Source organism: Balaenoptera borealis (assembly GCF_965194805.1).
Source record: "Balaenoptera borealis genome assembly, chromosome: 15".
NCBI lineage: Eukaryota > Metazoa > Chordata > Mammalia > Artiodactyla > Balaenopteridae > Balaenoptera > Balaenoptera borealis.
Genome location: NC_138871.1, coordinates 58899856 through 58919483, shown reverse-complemented (window position 1 = coordinate 58919483; position 19628 = coordinate 58899856). Strand labels below are relative to the sequence as shown.

General features: G+C 40.8%; 1 protein-coding gene across 12 annotated transcripts in view; it reads right to left on the bottom strand.

The window, feature by feature from the left end:
• Positions 1-19628, bottom strand: part of SLC8A1 (solute carrier family 8 member A1) — a 426970-nt gene that overhangs the window by 337255 nt on the left and 70087 nt on the right. For 7 of the 12 annotated variants that reach the window (XM_082358037.1, XM_082358044.1, XM_082358038.1 and 4 more), the window contains one exon: positions 8466-10297. In XM_082358037.1, the coding sequence (XP_082214163.1) occupies positions 8466-10297 (1832 nt within the window). Of the gene's footprint in view, positions 1-8465; positions 10301-11486; positions 18601-19628 lie in introns of those variants that run through there. The other 5 variants (XM_082358042.1, XM_082358041.1, XM_082358043.1 and 2 more) reach the window with 4 other exon arrangements.

Below are 19628 nucleotides of genomic sequence, written 5' to 3'. Positions count from 1 at the left end.
CACTGTTCAGCCATATAAAGAAGTTAAACATTATAGAGCCAGTGCAGGCAGTGACAGAAAGCTATTAATAGAGTTTCTTTACTCTTTAGGAAAAGAGGAAATAAACACTGTGAGAGAGAAGAGAATAGACAATAATTTGGGCAGGTCAGGTACATGGAGGGATTTAGAGTTTTTCTTGCTTCTCAAACTCAGTTCATCATGGCTCTTCTAGGTTGATGGAGTGTCGGGGGCAATGCTGTTCAAGAAATCCAGAAAAGATACATGACTGTTCTAGTTTCTCATCTTCGGAGCTGCACGACCACATGCAGTCAGGGTCACAGCACCATGACCTGCTTGCTTGTCCCCATCTCACCTATGAAAGCCACTTGAGGGGAGGGGAGAACAGCCCAGAGGAGGCAATGTAGCCTTTACAGTCAGGCGGTCCTACTGCTAAATTCTAGATCTTCCCCTATTAGCTGTGTGACCCAAAGAAAGTTAGTTACTCTCTAAGCCTCAATTTCTTCATCTGCAAAATAGCACCTAACTAACACAGTTGTGAGGATTAAATCAAATGAATATTGTAAGGAAAACAGCATGAAACCTGGCTGTCAATATGTCTTAGTACCATCTCCACCACCACTGTTGCTTCGCACATTACCATCACATCCAAAACCACCACCGCCAACACCACCATTATCACCACCACCACCATCATCACCACCTGCACCAGTACCACCACCATCACCACCACCATATCCAAAACCACAGCCTCTAATACCACCACCACCACAACCATCAGTATCATTATCATCGCCACCATCACCTTCACCACCTCCACCACCATCCGCACCACTACCACCACCATCACCACCATCCAAAACCACAACCTCCAATACCACCACGACCACAACCACCAGTATCATTATCATCACCACCACCATCACCACAATTACCAATACCATCACCACCTTTACCACCATAATCCTCATTTTACAGGTGAGGAGACTGACTCAGAGCTTAAGTAATTTGCTGAAAGTTACAAAGCTAGTAGGGGACAAAGGTAGAGCTCCAATCCTGGGTATGGAAGCCAAGTTGAGAGCTCCTCCTAAGTCCACCTTTTATCTCAGAAAGTCTAACATGGAAAAGGCGGGTGGTCTTGGTTTCAAGGGTCACCCCAGGGCTTCAAGGGTACCCAGCACTCAGGATCTCTCTTACCTAAGCTTAAAAAATTGTATCTAGAAATAAAATATTCCAGGTTTGTCATTAGTATCTGAATTACCAGGCAGAGTGAAATTTCCCTGATTTCTGCTTCTGGCTGTTTTTGTCCCTTGCCTGCATATCTTCAACTGTCACAGAGAACACAATGCCTATTCCCCTATCTGACCCTGTAGAGACACTGTAAGAGGGAAAGAAAATATCATGTAGAGCACGAGTCCTGGGGAGAAAGGCAGGAAATGAAAAGGCATTGTTTATTTCGCCTGGCTTTACAACAAGACGGCTGTATAGGCCTGTAAAAAGAATGAGCTCTGGATGGCTCAACCTTTGGCAAACAGATCTGGTATTACGTAGGCAGTCTGTCAAGCCAGGAGAGGAAGCAAAGGAGGAGATTTCCTTTAATTCTGCCCATATTGTTTACCACTTGTTTTCCCTTCCAGGACTTTCTGGACTTCCCCACTCCCAGGACAGAAGGTGCAAGGCATTGTGGGAAGCTGGCAGCAAAACCCCACTAGCTGCTGGTTGGTTCCATTGACACCTTCCACAGAAGTCCCCTCAGCTTGCTCACCCAAGCCAGTGATGAAGATCTCTAGTGCCATGGACCCACCTTGCATTTGGCTGTCCTTTCCTTCTTTCCTGCCTCCTGGCCCAGAGCCACTTCTATTCTACTGTTGCAAATACCCTTAAGAGTTGCATGGCATTTACAATGTAACAGGGGCCTAACAGCTTTCCTATCCCAAAGAATGAATCTCCAGTGAGCAGATTTCAGTAACCATGACAGAACATGACCAAGATACTTTATAGGAAAACCTCTATGGTTCTCAAGATATTGTAACCCATTGGCAATTTTCTACACCTCAGCTAACAAGGACAGAGCAGCGTAACAACAAATAAAACCCCATTATAGGTGTTATACCCTCAAGGTGGCTCCATTGAAAAGAATTAAGCACGCTTAAATCTCCTTCCATGGGTTACCAGTGTCCTCAGGAAGGAAAACCAAAGAAAATCTCTTCCCACTTCACAGTTTGATGTGACATCTGCTTGGGTTCTACCAAGATGATGGTTGTACACTGGTAACGCCGAGAAGATGGAGGGAGTGGGGAGGCAAAGTGGGTTAAGGGCTGCTCCAGTGGCTATAGGATTAAAGGAAGTCAAAAGCATTTCTAGAGACCAAGGACTAATTCACTAAGTGCAAAAGAAAATACTGGCAACATTTTACTAGAAATCTTGTAAAGTTTGCTTAGAAACTCTAAGACGCAATGAGATATAGAGGGGCGAGCACATAAGCTTTTTTTTTAAAGTAGAACAGGTATTTTTTCATTTAACAATTTTTAATTTTTACGTTACTGTAGTAAAAAACATTTGACGAGATCTACCTTCTTAACAGATTTTTAAGAGTACAGCACAATATTGTTAACTACAGGTACAATGCTGTACGGCAGACTTCTAGAACTTACTCGTTTTGCATTTCTGAAACTTTATACCAGTTGGTTAACAACTCCCCGTTTTCCCTTCCCTTTCCGCCGGCAACCACAATTCTGCTCTTTGCTTCTCTGAGTGATATCTCCTATCTATTTTAGATATCTCATATAAGTAGAATCATGCAGTCTTGGTCTTCTGTGATTGGCTTAAAGGGATAATATACTCAGATTAAGTTAAATGCCCTCATAATGACTTAAAATCCCATTAAATGAAATAATGCCATTTGCAGCAACATGGATGGACCTAGAGATTATCATACTAAATGAAGTAAGTCAGAGAAAGACAAATACCATATAATATCACTTACATGTGCAATCTAAAATATGACACAAATGAACTTATCTACGAAACAGAAACAGATTCACAGACATAGCAAACAGACTGATGGTTGCCAAGGGGGAGGGAGTTGTTGGGGAGGGATGGAGGGGGAGTTTGGGGTTAGCAGACGCAAACCAGTATATACAGAATGGATAAGCAACAAGGTCCTACTGTGTAGCACAGGGAATTATATTCAATATCCTGGGATAAACCATAATGGAAAAGAATATAAACAAGAATGTGTATATATATATATATGTATAACTGAATCACTTTGCTATACAGCAGAAATCAACACAACATTGTAAATCAACTATACTTCAATTAAAAAAATAAAATCCCACTAAAGAAAATGAATGGTCACTGAGTCTTTCATTAATATTGAGAACCATCTTATTTATTGAAAATGTCCACACACTCAGGTTTACCAAGTTATGATTCCATCTTAAAATGCACACCACATTTTTCTATCCAATTATGCTTCCAGCAAATGCAAATATTTTGCCCTAAATTAAGGCTTCTCCTACAACTTATACCTTATCTTTGTAATGATGTTTGTACTTAACAAAATATGTTATCTCATTATCTCCCATTTTAGGGTATTTGGAGGATATTTCTTCTGTTTCCTTCATAATGATTAGCCCAGCGCTGAATGCAAATCAGGAGCTTAATAAGTATGTGCAGACTGATTGTTATATAAATTCTTCTCTAGCCCTGAACCAGAGAAACAAACAGCCCCCTACGTGATAGCCTTGAATGATGACTCAGAAAAGGATCCATACTTTAAACACTTCAGTGTGTCTAAACTATGACATCTCCTCATTTGCTAAGATAAAGCTTCTTTACATAACTATATCATAACCCCAAACTCTAATCAGCAGTGGGAAAATGAGATTACAACAGCAAACATAGCAATCTGATTGACACGGTAAACAACCCTTCAGCACATAATCAATTTAGGCTCCCGGCAGCAGTGAATTAGAACTTGTAATTTTTTTTGGCTCTTACCCTATCTTATTTTTTATAATAGTTATGCATTCATGAAAACATATACATTTATAAAAACATTTCTTGTAGTTATAATTTAGATTTTCAGATGATACTACCTGTGGTTTGCTTCTAAGAAGAGAGAAATATTCCAGACTGAAAAGATAATCCACCAAAGCAGAAGTCCATTAAAACCCTAAAATTATTCCATCTAAATTTCTTACATTACGCAGGAAAACTTTATGTCAATGTAAAATATCATGCTTCCATCATTTTAATAGGCTAAACGATGCAGATAAAATTCTTCTGCCACAAAGTAAATCTTGAATATGTTGGATTCTAGGTAATATGTGCTAACAGTCTTTCTTGTCTAATACTACATTCTCTAGTTTTTTTCATCATTTCGGATTCCCCCAAACACACATTATTATTCTTGTTCCGATCATTTCAAATTTTCGTAATTTTTTTTTCATTTTTTTATAGCTGATTGCCTTCTCGTATTACATATCTGTTCTACTCTCAGAATTGAATTGCTATCTCATATAGCTAGGTCTTTATTCCTTGGGATTCTATAGAGCAAGAAAAGAATACTAGTACTATAAATAGCAAAAACAAAGTACTTATTTTCCATAGAATATAATAATAATGATGCCATAAAACCTATATAATACTAAAAATTTCTTTTCCATGTATTTTTCCAAAAAAGTGATGTAAATATTTTGCATCCAAAAGCTGTATTTGTTGAGATGTCTTGCATATTGTATGTGCTAGAGTTAATGAAGTTACAGTCAAACTTGAAAATGTAATAGTCTTTAAAGCTAAATTAATTCTGGACAGATCCATTGCTTAACAAATTATGGCTAGAAACTCCCAGTAAAATGATTTGCTAAGCAAGATGTTATGTAAATTTTCCAACCTACATTCTTTGTTTTCCAACTTTGAATTTTAAATGTATAACAGTAAATGCTCATGATCTTTTGAGTAATCTTCCCAAAATGACATTATTGCTGGGCTATAACTAAGTAATTAAATTTGATTTGTATCTACACTAGTTAATTAACCTTAACATTTTCCAGAACAGTCAAGCTAACGTTAGACCTTGAAAAACCAAACAACATTTTGTAATAATTATTACCACTAAACTAGCATCATTAAAGAACAAACATTAATAGCACTTCAAATCTGTGGATGTCACCTACCAAACCACAAATCAAATTAGCATATTCTTCATTTATTTTTTATTAGCTGTTAACATTAGACAGAATTCCCTGTTGAATGAAAGTCAAGATCAGCTGGCATGGGTTTAGTATTTGTCACTGATTGAGTTTATACAAAAGCATGTGCTAACTGTTAATTATATCTATTTAATGAGTTTTTGCATTGTAATTTTCAAATGTTTTGCCGAGAATACATTTTATTAGAGACTACAAACACCACTTTCCACTTACAGGTATTTTCCTCAAATATGGATTTTGATCTTCAAAAAGGTCATGTTGAAATAATTCAACTCATTTACATAAAAATATGAATGAATAGGTACAGACATGTTTATTTTATATACTTAAGAGACTTCTTCTACACTAAATATGAGGTCAAAGATTAGGAATCTATCTTGTTCTTAAAACCTATGAATCAGTAAACCTGACTGCCTCTTGATCTCCATCCCTGATCAGATTGGACCCTATTTCTACCTTGGTTAATGGCTTCTTAAAATTAGATATACTTTAAATCCAGGCTTTTCCAGGAATCTCTTTATGATGCTCTGGAAAGAATCATAAATTCTGGGTTCATGCACATCATTAAACAAACAAAAAAAATTTTTTTAAGTATCTAATAAAGTTCAGTGGCGTCAATAGTCCCATCTATGTATTTTAGATTTTTGAGAAAGTCATCTCTCAAGAGTAACAAATCGGATGAAATATAAATTCATTTTTAAAGATGAATTGAGTTGTGTCTACATAGTTCAACTAGACTGCATGATGACAAACTCTCTTTCACTTGGATCTGACTGTGTGGACCTGGCACTGGAAACTACCAAAGGAAAAATGATCCACAAGAAGAAAGAGTAAGGGATCTTGATAATATTATGTTTTTCTAAAAGCATTCTGTCTGAATCCTTGGTGCCTAGCCTAAGGCTAAGTCCCAGGCACTGCAATAAATTTATTCAAGCAACAGACTGATTAACCATCTACAAACCTCGTCAGTAGTAAAACTCTATAACATTAAGATGAAAACTCCTTAAAATTAAAATTCTAGAAAGAAGAGAAAAATGTAGGGCTGTAATTTCATTTCACTTATAAATAAAATGTTTTGCCATTGCTAAAATTTCATATTTCAACTTAGCAAATAAAATATAGGAAGAATTTTATAAAACTAGGAACTGGCCGTTGATCTAGAATATGCCTAAGAACACATATACAGAGATGCTGATAATTCCACCAATTCTTACCAGCTTTCACAAGGTATCTAAAATTCTAAAGCTGAAATTTGGCAATATTCCTTCCTTAGCAAGAATTAAATCAATTAAATGGCACAGGCTGAATGTTTGAAATGGAGCTTGACAGAATAAATTATGCCATCAAATCACTGTCTCTTTTTTTCCTTCTTCATCTTCTACTACACTGTGCCCAAAAGAAAGTTATTTATTTATGCTTTGGTAGAAGTCCTGGATGGGAAAGTCTGCCTCTCGAACAAGTAGAGAGCCAGTATTCTCAGGAGAAAGCAAGATCACATTTTCTTGAGAAAACACCCTAAGTAAAATGAGTAAATAAAACAAAACACTAATTTGGTCATATTTAAGAGCTACCCTTGTGAGTTCATTTAATAACATGCAATATTCCTTTAACAACATGCAATATCACTTGTAACCCATGTAAAAGTGTATCAAATACAAGAGGGTTCAATAATTGAAATGATTATAAAATGGAATGAGCAAGAATTCCTAGCAAAGAAATAAAGTTTATGTGCTAATGTGGGCAGGATCACATTCAACACAGGCCTTTGGGAAAATCCTTCCTTGGGTGTGCAGTATATTCATTTGCTATTATATTACTATATTTCAGTTAAAATATTTGTCCCAACAAAACACATCTCGCTAAGTGGAACATTAACAACATAAGAACCAATGTAAAATAGATATTCAACAAAAGCTCTCCCCACATACACATCCGAAGATGGCTATTATCTCTCTTTGCTTGATTTCATTGTGATATCACGCTAACTGTCCATCTCTATACAACAACGTCAAAGAGGTGAAAGATATTGGAAGGCTCTTTCAGAAAAATCTGTTTCCTCTGCCCATCCACTCCCTTTGTTTTTGTTTTCCCTTCACTTCTTGTAGAAGAAATTTGATCTTGGAGAGAATGCACCGATCATTTGATATATCACATGCCATTTACACAAGAGTTAACTATTTTGAGAACAAACTATATTTTATATTGTTTCTCCTGAAATTCCTAAGTTGCCAATGATTCCACCAACATAATTATTCATTGGAATGTCCTTCTTTTTGCACTGCAGATATTATAAATAGTTTCCTTTCGTCCTTCCCATTTGGATATTGCTCATCGAGTCACATTTTCTGGTTTGCTTTTGGTGAATGCAATGCCCCTGGCCCTCGGCAAGGAAGGAGGAAAAGCTCTGTAAACAGCAGCTGTCTTTGGAATAATTATCGCACAACCAGCCATTCTGTGTTACAGTGTTGGCAAATGTCACTGTAAAGTGCCAATAGGAAAAGTAAATTGCTCCCCACTTTTTTTCTCTGACCTGCTCCCTGTCAACTCGGACGCTTGGACAGAATCTTACTTCTCTCCCCATCCCTATACCAGTAGGGTAAAAGGGTTTGTTTAATCATGTAAAGTAAAATCAGACTGGAACTAAATAAGAGCTAAATGACTTTCCCCATTGGCATAAAACTGAAAAGGCAGGATTGGTCATTAAGTCATAATTAAGCATTAGCATTTAAGCAGAAACATTATATAATCACAAAAACAGTGTCAGATAAAAGCAGCAGAAATCATTTCAGCCAGCCCTGGTAGCCAGGCAATTCTTTTCAGGGATGTTTCTTTTTTGGGCTTTCCCAATTTGTACTCAGTAATGAAGTTAGGACATAATGTGATGTTTTCAATGTTCCCTTTCTGTGTGTATATTACGTGATCAAGATAGAATACAAATTTTTTAACCCATCATAAGTGCTTGGATACATTCTGTCAGAAGACTCATTCTATAAATCTACTTAAAAACTATAAATGTACTTAAAAACTGTAAAAGTACAAAAGTGAAAATAAAATCAAATTAGGATCTCTGGGTATACAGTATATTGATCAGTGGTACAGGAGCTAGAAGCTAGGATATTTCGATATTTTGAAAGTCGTCTTGTTAGTAACTATTCCATTCTTCGCCACTTAGTTTTTAAAAAACACGCACACATTCGCGCATCCACAAATGCACTCAACCACACACATAGGTATAAAAAAAGGACTTACACAATTTCGTCGTTCTGGAACTCGAGCTCTCCGCACGTGTCCTCAAAGTCCTCCCCTCCGCCTCTGGCGGTCCCTTCAATGGTTTTATAGGGAACGATAACATTTCCGCGTGCTCCAGATGTTCTCAATACTTTCACCTCCATGATGCCAATGCTCTCACTCACGTGAGTCACAGGTTCCTCAAAAGTAAAGATGCCTGCGTGGTCATCATCAAAAATAGTCACGGTGGCAGTGGAGGGAGATCCCAGGCAAGCAAGTGTAGAGACATGATTGACTTCCAGGATGCCATCTTCCGAGGCTTCAGAAGATACTTTGACATTGCTGAGATGCACAAGGAAATTCTCATCTTCCTCAAAGATGTCATCATCGATGATGCCAACTCTGATTTCCTTCTGGGTCTCACCAGGCTTAAAGACCACAGTTCCTTCAGTAAATTCGTAATCAGACCCGGCATTGGCTGTGCCATCCTCTGTTCTGAAGTCAACAAACACAGTGTTGGTCAAATCACCACCTCTGCGGATAATTGTCAGGGCTACCGTACCACAGTTCTCCAGACACTGATATGTTCCTTGTTCAAAGAAGATCTTACTGACAGGGTCATTTTCAGCCACTTCCGTGTTGACCTCGTGCATGCTGACGGCCTTCCTGGCTTGGTCAGCTGCATGCCTCTTTAAAATGTTGCCCGCCCCGGTCATCAGGCGGGTAGCTTGAATTCGGTAGAATGCTCGACTTTTTTGCTGCTGACTTAAGACTTGGTAGTTGGCCAATTCTATTAATTGCTCTATTTCCTTCTCCGGATGCTTCTGCTTGAGTTCCTTCAGAATCCTAGCCATTTCTCGCCTGGCTTCTTCATCATCTTGGTCCCTCTCATCGACTTCCAGAACTAGAGCACCATCTAAGAAACTGTCAACGTGGGAATTGACCACTTTCCCATCCATCTCAATTTCTGTCTTGGAAGATGGCCTGTCTCCTTCATGTTCAATAATCATTCCCCTCTGCTTGCCAGCCCGGTACCTCTTGTAGACATACTTGTAAAACAGAAGCCTCCTATCTGCCACCCAAGCGAACACAACACAGATGGGAAAGAAGAAGAAAGTAAGCAAACCTTCCCAGACCTCCACGACCCCAGGAGAGATGACAGACAAAATGATGTAAAGCCAGGTATAGGCAAAGATGCTCCAGGCTGCTGTCACAAAGAACACCCGCAAATGCTTAATCTTCCTTGTCTCCCCATCTGGGACGACGTAAACACAAAGTGCAATAATGATGAACATATTGAATGCGGCACTCCCCACAATGGTGCTAGGACCGAGGTCTCCTGCATTGAAGTTATGGCCACACACCTCAATTACTGAAAGGAGAATCTCTGGAGCTGAAGATCCCAGGGCCATCAAGGTCAGGTTGGACACCGTCTCATTCCAGATCCTCACAGTGGCCTTGGTGGTCTCTCCATTGGGTTTCTTTATGGTGATTTCTTTTTCTTGAGACGTGATGACTTCTATAGAGGACATGAATCGGTCGGCAATGATAGAGACTCCGAGAAACATGTAGACCATGGCCACGAAATACACAGTCGCTCTAGCAATTTTGTCCCCAAAGGAAGGGTCTTGGGGCTCCCAAATGGGTAAAATCACCCCTTTCTTACAGTAATAGGAGCCAGTACACTCGCTGGTTTCATTGCCTTCTCCTTTCATTTCTGTCTCAGCGCTTATATGGTCCACGTGGGAAAACAAGAGAGCCACCATGGCTAACACATGAAATCCCATCGAAAAGGTGGGTGAGAGACCGAATCGCAGCATGTTGGACAATGGCAGAGTTCCAACTGTCCCAACCTACTGGGAAAAATAAGATAGGGGGAGGGTGGGGGGAAAAAAATCACATCATTAGATCCAGATCCAAAGCATGACTAATTACTTATTTTTATTACTTTTACTAATGATTTGTTTATATTTGACTATCACAACATCTATGGAGAATCATGATTCTAAGAACCCATCTGTGATTAAGCAATCCTTGGTAACGTTTACAGCCCAATCTCTCCACTTGAGAATTTTCTACATGTAGTCCCCATTCACTGAGCAATGTACACAGCTGACTTACTGGAATGAAATGCTCAATTATATCCTTGCCTTGTTGAATACACATGCATGCATGCTAACAGCCAATGAGAAAAAACAAAAAATTTTGACACATTGCATAATTTTCTCCTTGTTGCTGAGGCAGATTTCCTTTTAAACTGTGGTTAGTACAATCACCTTCCAGAAACTGTTTCATCACCAAAATCACCTCATTAAGAGTGATGCTATGAAATTTAGACTCTAAAAATCCTACCAACGCAAGGCTTGGTGATGATCTTAAATTCTAGAGCACAACTTTTCACTGCATTTCATGAAATCATGTCCTATGGCTCTTGGAAGCACAGAGAAATCTTCAAGCTTGCTTGCAATCAAAGCTCAATGGTATTTGTACTTGAGGGGAAAAAAAATCTGCTATAAGGCAATATTTCCACACATTAAGTACAGTTTTTAAAAGCGTGTTTTGACGAGAGCACATTTCCTCCTAATTTTCAGCAAGCCCGGGTCTCCTGATGCATTAGCAGCCAGGCATCTGGTTCTTCAAGCACTGCTCTTCGTATCTGTGTACAGATCTCGCTCTAGAATCTGCAGGCTGCCCACAACAGGAAAGGGAGATAAGCAGGTCCAGGTCTAGGAGTGTGTAAGTAAGGCTTTTGCCTGGCAGGCTGTGAAATCAGCATTACCAGCCATAAAACGTTCCTCCTCTGTGTCAATGTCAGACTTGCCATGGTCCTTCTAAAATACACATTAGTTCTATAGAGGATTCAAGCGACCCAAAAATGCAAGGGCAATAATTCCATCTAAATTAGCTCATGTGACAAAATGACAGCGACCACAACGTATACATGTGATGAAGGGCGGTAGGCAATGAGGGATATGGCAACGGCATCCCTGGTGGGGGAATTCAGGTTCATGGCGGCTCCATCCACCACTCTGCCTTGCTTACCAAGCTGTGTGCCTCTCAGTGACCTTGCATCACCTCTGATTCCAGGGCTCTGGTGAAGGTGGTAGGGGCAGGCGCTGAAGCAAAGAAGGGTCTGCTCCAAGTCAGGGTAGGTCTGGTCTGGAAAGCCAGTTATGACATCGGATAACACGGGGATAAGAAGGGTCCTGAGTCAGAGCTTAGCCCTGTGGCCTGACACAGAGTTAAAAGTGGAGCTGAGTTAGACCCCCTCATAGCCTCAGGCTGTCTGAGAGTCACGCCCACATTCACCTAGGCTCTCTGGCTTATGTTTGAGGCTGATGGCTTATACTGAAAAGTGCACCAGGGCCCCAGAGAACCTCCACCCTGGTCCAGCCCATTCTGGCACACCCTCCGCAAGCCCACCATCACCTAAAGTCCTTGTTTTTAGCTCATTAATGTCGGGAGATAAGCTCTGACCCTTTTCCCCATGCTAAAGAAGACACAGCAGAGGGCTGCGATGGTGGAATTCCATTCTAGGTAAAAGGTCGAAAAATAGAAGCATATTTTCAAAATATGCAAAAGTTCATGGTCAGTGTGTCTAACTGTTGAGTCATTACTGGGCTTGGGTGGGTTATAGGATTTCTCCTTAAAACAAGGTAACATTGAACCATCCTGTCAGAGCAGTGGCAGATCCAGTTCTAACTCCCTTATGCCGCAATTTATTCCGCATATTTATAAGAGACACCTAGACAAATTTTAGAAGGATATGCTAGGCTCTCTTCTAGGTCCTGAGAATTCATCAACGAATTTTTTTTTAAGCCTCCATCTTTGTGGACCTTATATTCTAATGGGGAGGAAACAAACAAATAAATGTAAATGTCAGACGGTAAAAAGTGCTATAGTGGTGGGGGGTAGGGAGCAATTTCAATAGGACAGGAAGTCTATGAGTGTCAGTGTGTCAGTGTGTGTGTGTGTGTCAGTGTGTGCACACACATGGCATGCATGATTTTATAATGGATGGTTTAAAGAAGGCCTCTCTGATAAGGTGACATTTGAGCAAAGTCCTGAAGGAAGAAAGGGGCCAAGCCTTGTGGATAGTTGCAGGAAGAGAATTCCAAGATAAGCTCAAAGACCCAGAAGAGAACTGTGCTTTGCACAGTCTGGGAACCACGAAGAAACCAACGTGCTGAGAAGGCAGTGAGTGAAGGGAGCAGGGCTCAGGAGCTGGGAACACAGTGGGGATGGATAACGAAGGGCACTGAAGACATTATAAGATGCTGGCTTTGACTGTGAGGGAGATGGGAATCATAGGGAGGTTCCGCTCAGAAGTGTGATGTGAGCTGATTTTCCTTTTAAAATGATCTCTCTGCTCGTTCAGTGAAGAACAGACTATAGGGGTAAGAGTAGAAACAAGGAAGCCAGTATTTGCCTATTATAAAAAAAAAAAAAATCTGATTTATAAATGACCCCCCCCGATGCCTGGTAGGTATTTAAAACGATACAGTAAAGATCTAAAGTTTAAAAAGGAGAAAGAAACATTTGCGGTGACCCTTTTGGAAGATTTGCAACTTAAAACGTCTTGGTAACCTGTCAGGATCAGAAAGGTTAAGTATTTGCTCAGAGGGAGTAGGACAGAACACAGAGAGCCAACACTGGACACAGACTCGAAGCTAAGCCTGTCTCCAGAACTGATAGAATTAACCACTCCCTTCAAATCACTGCCAAGTCTCATCATTCCATTCCTCAAGTTTCAGCCAAAACAAACTTCCTAAAGTGCAGATTAGACTCTCTCACTCCCCTTAAAACTCTTCATGGGCTGCCTATTGCCCTGAAGACAAACCCAAACCCCCTCAATAGGCTGTTTACACCTTTTAGGATCTGGCCTCTGAGCTCCAGAATATGGGAATTCTCTCCACTCCCTGAACACGACAACACTTTCTTACCTCCAGGTCTTTGCACACTGTGTTTTCTGTACCCTGAACTATTTTCCTTCTTAGAAGCAAGTTTCAAAATGGCACAACAGCAAATCACTGTTGATTGCCTGAGACCGAAATACCAGGCTCCATTCTTAAACACTGTCCCAGACACCATGCTAAATTCTTTACAGGGGTCATTATATCTAATACTTCTAAGAACCAGCATTGCCCTGTTACACAACTCCTAATGTTACCAATTCCACTAGAGTCTGTGTGAATAGCACCCCTGGACTTGTGCAGTGCACAGTGCCCTAACAATAGCCCTATATGATAGATATTATAAGCCCATTTTGTAGGTGGGAAGACTGAGGCTCAGACAGGTTAAGTTCTTGCTGAAAGTCAGACAGACAGTAACTAAAATTCAAAGCCTGGTCTGTCTCTGAGATGATATAATTCACTGCTCCATTCTACCATCCCTGAGAGTATGTAAAATAATCTTTGAGAATGACTGGATTCAGGCTTGGACTAACCCACTGGAAAACCTCCTGGCTCCCAAGAGGAGGACCTAGGTAGCAAAGGTCCCATGGAAGGATTACAACAAGCCTGGTTTTATGTTATGGATTAGAGGCTTAGACAAGTATTCATAGCTCTGAGGTAACCTGTGGCTGGGATGTTCCTAGAGACAGCTGACCCCCACTTTCCCACCTTTTAGCAATTACCTGGCAACCTCTCCTACAAGTACTCTCAGGGCAATCTCTTAGGTCTGCCGAGAAGAAGACCTGCCCCACCCACATCTCGCAATATGTTCTCAACCAAAAGGGTAACAATGTCTAAGGGTGGATTAAGCAGTAAAAATCCATCATCACTATCAGAGAAAAAGGAAGGGGGCCTCTGAGGTTAATTCAAAAATATCATAATTATATCCAAAAGATGGCAGTGGTCTAATTTGTGAAGTCAGTGGACAAAAAACACTGCTATAACTTATTAGCCATGATGCAACTGGAAAGAACTCTCTGGACTTCAGTTTCTTCCTTTATTAAATTAACGCCAAATCTAAATGCTTGTGAGGATATGGGGTAGGTGTCATCTAAATGAGACTTCTTTCATTTTTTGTCTCCATTCTTTTAGGGTCTTGCCTCTGTCATCAGATTCAAAGAGATCTCTACCTGACTCTCCCCACTGTCTCCTCAAATATATATTTTCATGAAAATTAAGCAGGAAATAGAGGCCACTGATATGTTGGTCTGCTGCCTGGCCTTCTTATCTTCTGCCCTGATCTACTGAACTCTGTAACAAGGGGTAGGCTGATCTTCATGGTGGTTTCAGATCAACTCTTAACATCCACAGCTAGTTCTTACTTAGGAATATCCATTACATCACCCAAATGAGCCTTCAGCACCGTAGCAAGAATATTCACATTATCTTCTGCTCACTATTTATTTTATTTATTTATTTGTAAATTTATTTATTTATTTGTCTTTATTTTTGGCTGTATTGGGTCTTCATTGCTGTGCTCAGGCTTTCTCTATCTGCGGTGAGTGGGGGCTACTCTTTGTTGCAGTGCGCGGGCTTCTCATTGTCGTGGCTTCTCTTGTTGCGGAGCACGGGCTCTAGAGCGCAGGCTCAGTAGTTGTGGCACACGGGCTTAGGTGCTCCGCAGCATGTGGGATCTTCCCGGACCAGGGATCGAACCTGTGTCCCCTGCATTGGCAGGCGGATTCTTAACCACTGCACCACCAGGGAAGCCCTCACTATTTATTTTAAAACAAACCAAACAGCCCCAGAACCTACAGATGGCAGACCTGAATGGAACTGACAAAGGATGGTGAACAGGTATCAAACTGAGTGAGCTCAGCCACCTATGTTGAAGGGAGAGGTCACAAAAATGGATGTATGGTACTTGCAAGACAGATCTTTATCAAACTGCCGCAGTGGAGGTGCAACGAGTAGTTAGGCCGTACAGCAGTGAGGAGCTATGGCGGCTCTGACTACAAGGAGAACTGACTCAGACAGAAGCAGTACCTCTGGCATTCTCACCAGTCCTGTGCTTGAGGCAGCCTAATCTCATTCTGCTGACTGGCAGCTGGGGTTATTCCAAGGAACTCCCTGACTCTCCATCGGGACCTGGAATCCCCTTCTATGTGATTCTTGCTGACTGAAAGCCTCTAAAGCTAAGCAATGAATCTGTTTCTAAGGCAACAGTAAAGCAACCATAAATTCTTATCCACTATGGATGCAAGCACTTCCTAATGCTTCTAGACAAAGAGATGATGCCAGAGGATGACTTTTCTTATCTGATCATCCATTTGAGGGTGCCAATTACTGTTCTGGCCCCCAACCTCAGGCCATCAGGCCGTGACCACACTTCAGAAAGGAGCTCGTTCAGTTTCCACAGCGACTCTCTGCTATTACTTTTTTTTTTTTTTTTTCCAAAGAGAGTTTCTTCTTTGCTGCCTGATAAATGAGGACAGGTCCTCTAGGAGACAAGCCGTGAGATGTCACATAAGGGGCTCAAGCCCTCTTGCCTAAGCTTACAAGACTGGAGTCAGAACCCTGTCCCATCTCAGAAAGCACCCGCCTCATTCATCAAAGGTAGCAACTGGGGTGACAGGCAATGTGGTCAAAAAAAGAAAGATGGATTTAGGATTTAGGATAATGAAGATGTTATTGAAAAGTCATGAGACCCTTTTTCTGTACTTTGATTTTCGATATAGAACTTATTATTTTTTTATGGAAGTATAGTTGATTTACAATGTTGTGTTAATTTCTGCTGTACAGCGAAGTGACTCAGTTATACACAGATATGCACTCTTTTTTATATTCTTTTCCATTGTGGTTTACCCCCAGGATATTGAATACAGTTTCCTGTGCTATACCTTAGGACCCTGTTGTTTATGCATTCTATATGTAATAGTTTGCATCTACTAACCCCAAACTCCCAGTCTATCCCACCCCCACCCTCCAACCCCTTGGCAACCACAAGCCTGTTCTCTATGCCTGTGAGTCTTAGAACTTATTACTTTTTATACACTATATAATTTATTTAATGGTTCTGCTTATTGTCTCTCTCTCTGTTTCTCTCTTTCTCTCTAACAGATGTCAACTCTGTAAGGGTAGGGCTTTCTGTCTCTTTTGTTCACCCAGTTCCTAGAGCAGAGCCTGCTATACGGAAGATGCACAGCACCTGCTTTTATTAAATGAATAAAATATTTCTCAGTGGCTCATGTGCTGCTTCACCAAATCTCTGATGTGGAATCAGAATCCGAGGGCTGAACCCAGGCATATGCATTTAGAAATGTTCCCTGTGTAAAATGGATGCCCCTAAAATAAGCAGAGGCCGGTATCAGACTGAAAAGCCAATGTCAGTGTTGGGTAGAGGAGAGGGATTGTGATTCAGTCATGCACAGAGAACCTCAGGCTAGAAAACCTGATCTCCAGCATCAAGAGAGGGGCTGGGACCCTGACATTTTCCCCAGCACCTGGTAGTTGGTCCTCCTATACCAGCCCTGGCTTGCTGATTTCTTCTGGAATGCCAAGATCATCTGCTCTGTTGAGAGGGTCCTAATATTTTGGACATCCTCAAGGGAGCATATCTTCGTATCCTTTTAGGACACTAGAAAGACATCTAGTCAAACACCAACCCCAAATCACCTCTATTACAGAGGCCCCATAAAACGGAAAGAGCACTAAGAATTCAAATATATTACCTCTGCGTTCTGACATGGAAATATGGGTAGAAGGAAGAAAGCTGGAGAATAGAGTCTTCCACTGGTAAATAAGTAAGGAAGAATTTGAAGGGAAGATACTCTGCTAATCTTGGTCTCCATGAAGAGTCAGCCAGGACTATCCTCAGATTTGTTCTGCCAGGACCAAGGGCAGTGGAAGGGTCCCACTCAGGGGCCTTTATGACAACCATGACTGCCACCATTGACTGAGCACTTGCTTTGTCCCAGGTGCTATATTGACTACTCTGCATTCACTATCTTTTCTGACAATATTGCAAGGAGGTATTATCATTCCCATTTTACAAACGAGAAAAAGAAATGGTTCATCAAAGTAAACCGGGCTGAAATCATACAAATGTACATGACAGACAGGATTTAAATCCAGGCATTTTGCATGATAACCAGAATGCTTTCCAAAACGGCAGGACCTTTTCGTTTATTTGTTTGTTTTCACTACACAGGTTGACAATACTGTTCTGTCTTAGCAACTTACTTAGGTACTTAGTGTGGAATAACCTTCCCATGCTGCCCCTCCTTCCCACCTGAATAAATGTGTGCTGTTTGTATCATCTCATTCACATTTCCCTCTCCTGTCTCATGCCTGCCCACCCCCCAGGAAAGGCTTTTGTAAGCACTCCTATTCATCACATAGCAGGGAAAGATGATCTGTTTGGGGGATCATCAGCTAAAATCTGAGGTCTGAAATCCCTCCAAAGTCATGTAATAATCTCAAGGTTTTTCCATTCAGTCAGGAGAAAAGAAAATAGAGAATGAAATCCTAGCCCTGAACAAGCAAAACTAAAATAAAAGAGGGCAATGCAGAAAGCTGGGGAGAATGATACTGAATTTTAGCCTAACAAGTAACTTAATACTTGGCCCTAAAAACAATAAATCAATATTTTTTCGAGAATCTCAACGCAGCCCACAAATTTACTGTCTTGGGGTCAAGACATTAATTTTTAACTGGTAAGTAATCCAAATAAAAGGGAAAACAACACATTCATTCATGGGTTTGTCTGCCAAGTTTTTCTTAGCCACTCGTATGTGCCAGATACCGTGATACAAAGATGAATAAGATAATATCCCCAAAGAAGCTCACATTCTAGTGGGGCCTTACAAGAGTCAAGGAGTGAGTCCCCTTTCTGGAAGACATAACTCTTTCATTACTAGAGAATCACAGAAGAGGGGAGACTTTCCAGGGATTCAGACAGTGAGACCATGACTACACCTGGATGCTCTCAAAGTGGACCACCTAGTTCCCAGGTTAACATATCTGGGGTCTTGGGGTCATACAACCGGGCTTCTAGAAATCTCCAACTGCTCAGCATACAGTCCTGCAATCAAAAGATTTCAAATGTAGTGAATTCCCGGAGGAGGGCCTTGGATCATCTTTTCTGTACTCTGAATCTTTCAGGGGCCTTGTGTTGGACAATAGTTACTATTTCAGGTAATAATTTGGTCACCATCCACCCTGTAGAGAAAGAGCAGCCTTTCTTTGATGTTCAACCTTACACACTGAAAAAAAAAAAAAAAAAATGAGGTCATATGCATGCATTTATTTCTGGGTCACCAAAAAAGATTTCCTACCTAAAAATATTTTCCACACTAGCCTGTTGACATTTTGCCTTCAGACCTTTGTTTCAGTGAAGTATAGCCCTCCTGGTATTTCTAGTTCTAAGAGAGTGGATCATTCATTTGTTCCTCAAGCACTTATTGAGGGCTTCTATGTGCAAAGCACCAGACCAAACACCGTGGGAAGTACAAAGATGATTGACTCAGGGTCCCTGTTCCTGATGAATTTACAGTCTTCCAGTAATAGTTACTCAAATGACCATGAGTCGGAGAAAGAATATGGAAAATTCCATAAAAGGAGAGGACTAGAACGATGACAGAAGTCAGACAGTGAGGACATTCCAGAAGGAAGCAATGATATGACAAAAGGCATAGAACAATGCTCTTTCAACTTCAGGTCACCTAAGGATCATCTGGAAAATTCACTGAAGTGCAGATATCTGGGCCCTATCATCAGATACACAGTAGCTCTAAGGAGGAACCCCCAAATTTGAATTTTCCCAAGCACCCTAGGTGATTCTGATATGGATGGTCTTGCCATTGGCATGAAGGGTAGAAAGGCAGAACTGGGTAGGAGGAAAAAACTGGCATAAAGGGCATCGGGCATGTTTAGCAAACAAAGACTGGAGAGCAGAGGACTTAAATAAGGTCCTTGATGGAAGGCAGTACCTAAAAATTAGAAGACAGCGTTTGTTGTAATATCAGTAAGTTGTTGATATGAAATAGTGTATCAGATAGGCTCTCACTGTCACAGATTGGGACTCCAGACAGCATCAAAATATGAAGCCCCTTGGTGACTGTGTGTGTGAGGTAAAAGAGGGTAGAGAAAAATGGACCCTAACAGGAGATCAACAGGGCCCCCCAAAGAGGAGATTAAATCATTGGGAGTAACTTACACGTACTTCGTAGTTTTGCCAAGGGTTTGTTCTGCTTTCCTTAAGGAGAAACAGCTAAGGATGGCTAGGAATCTA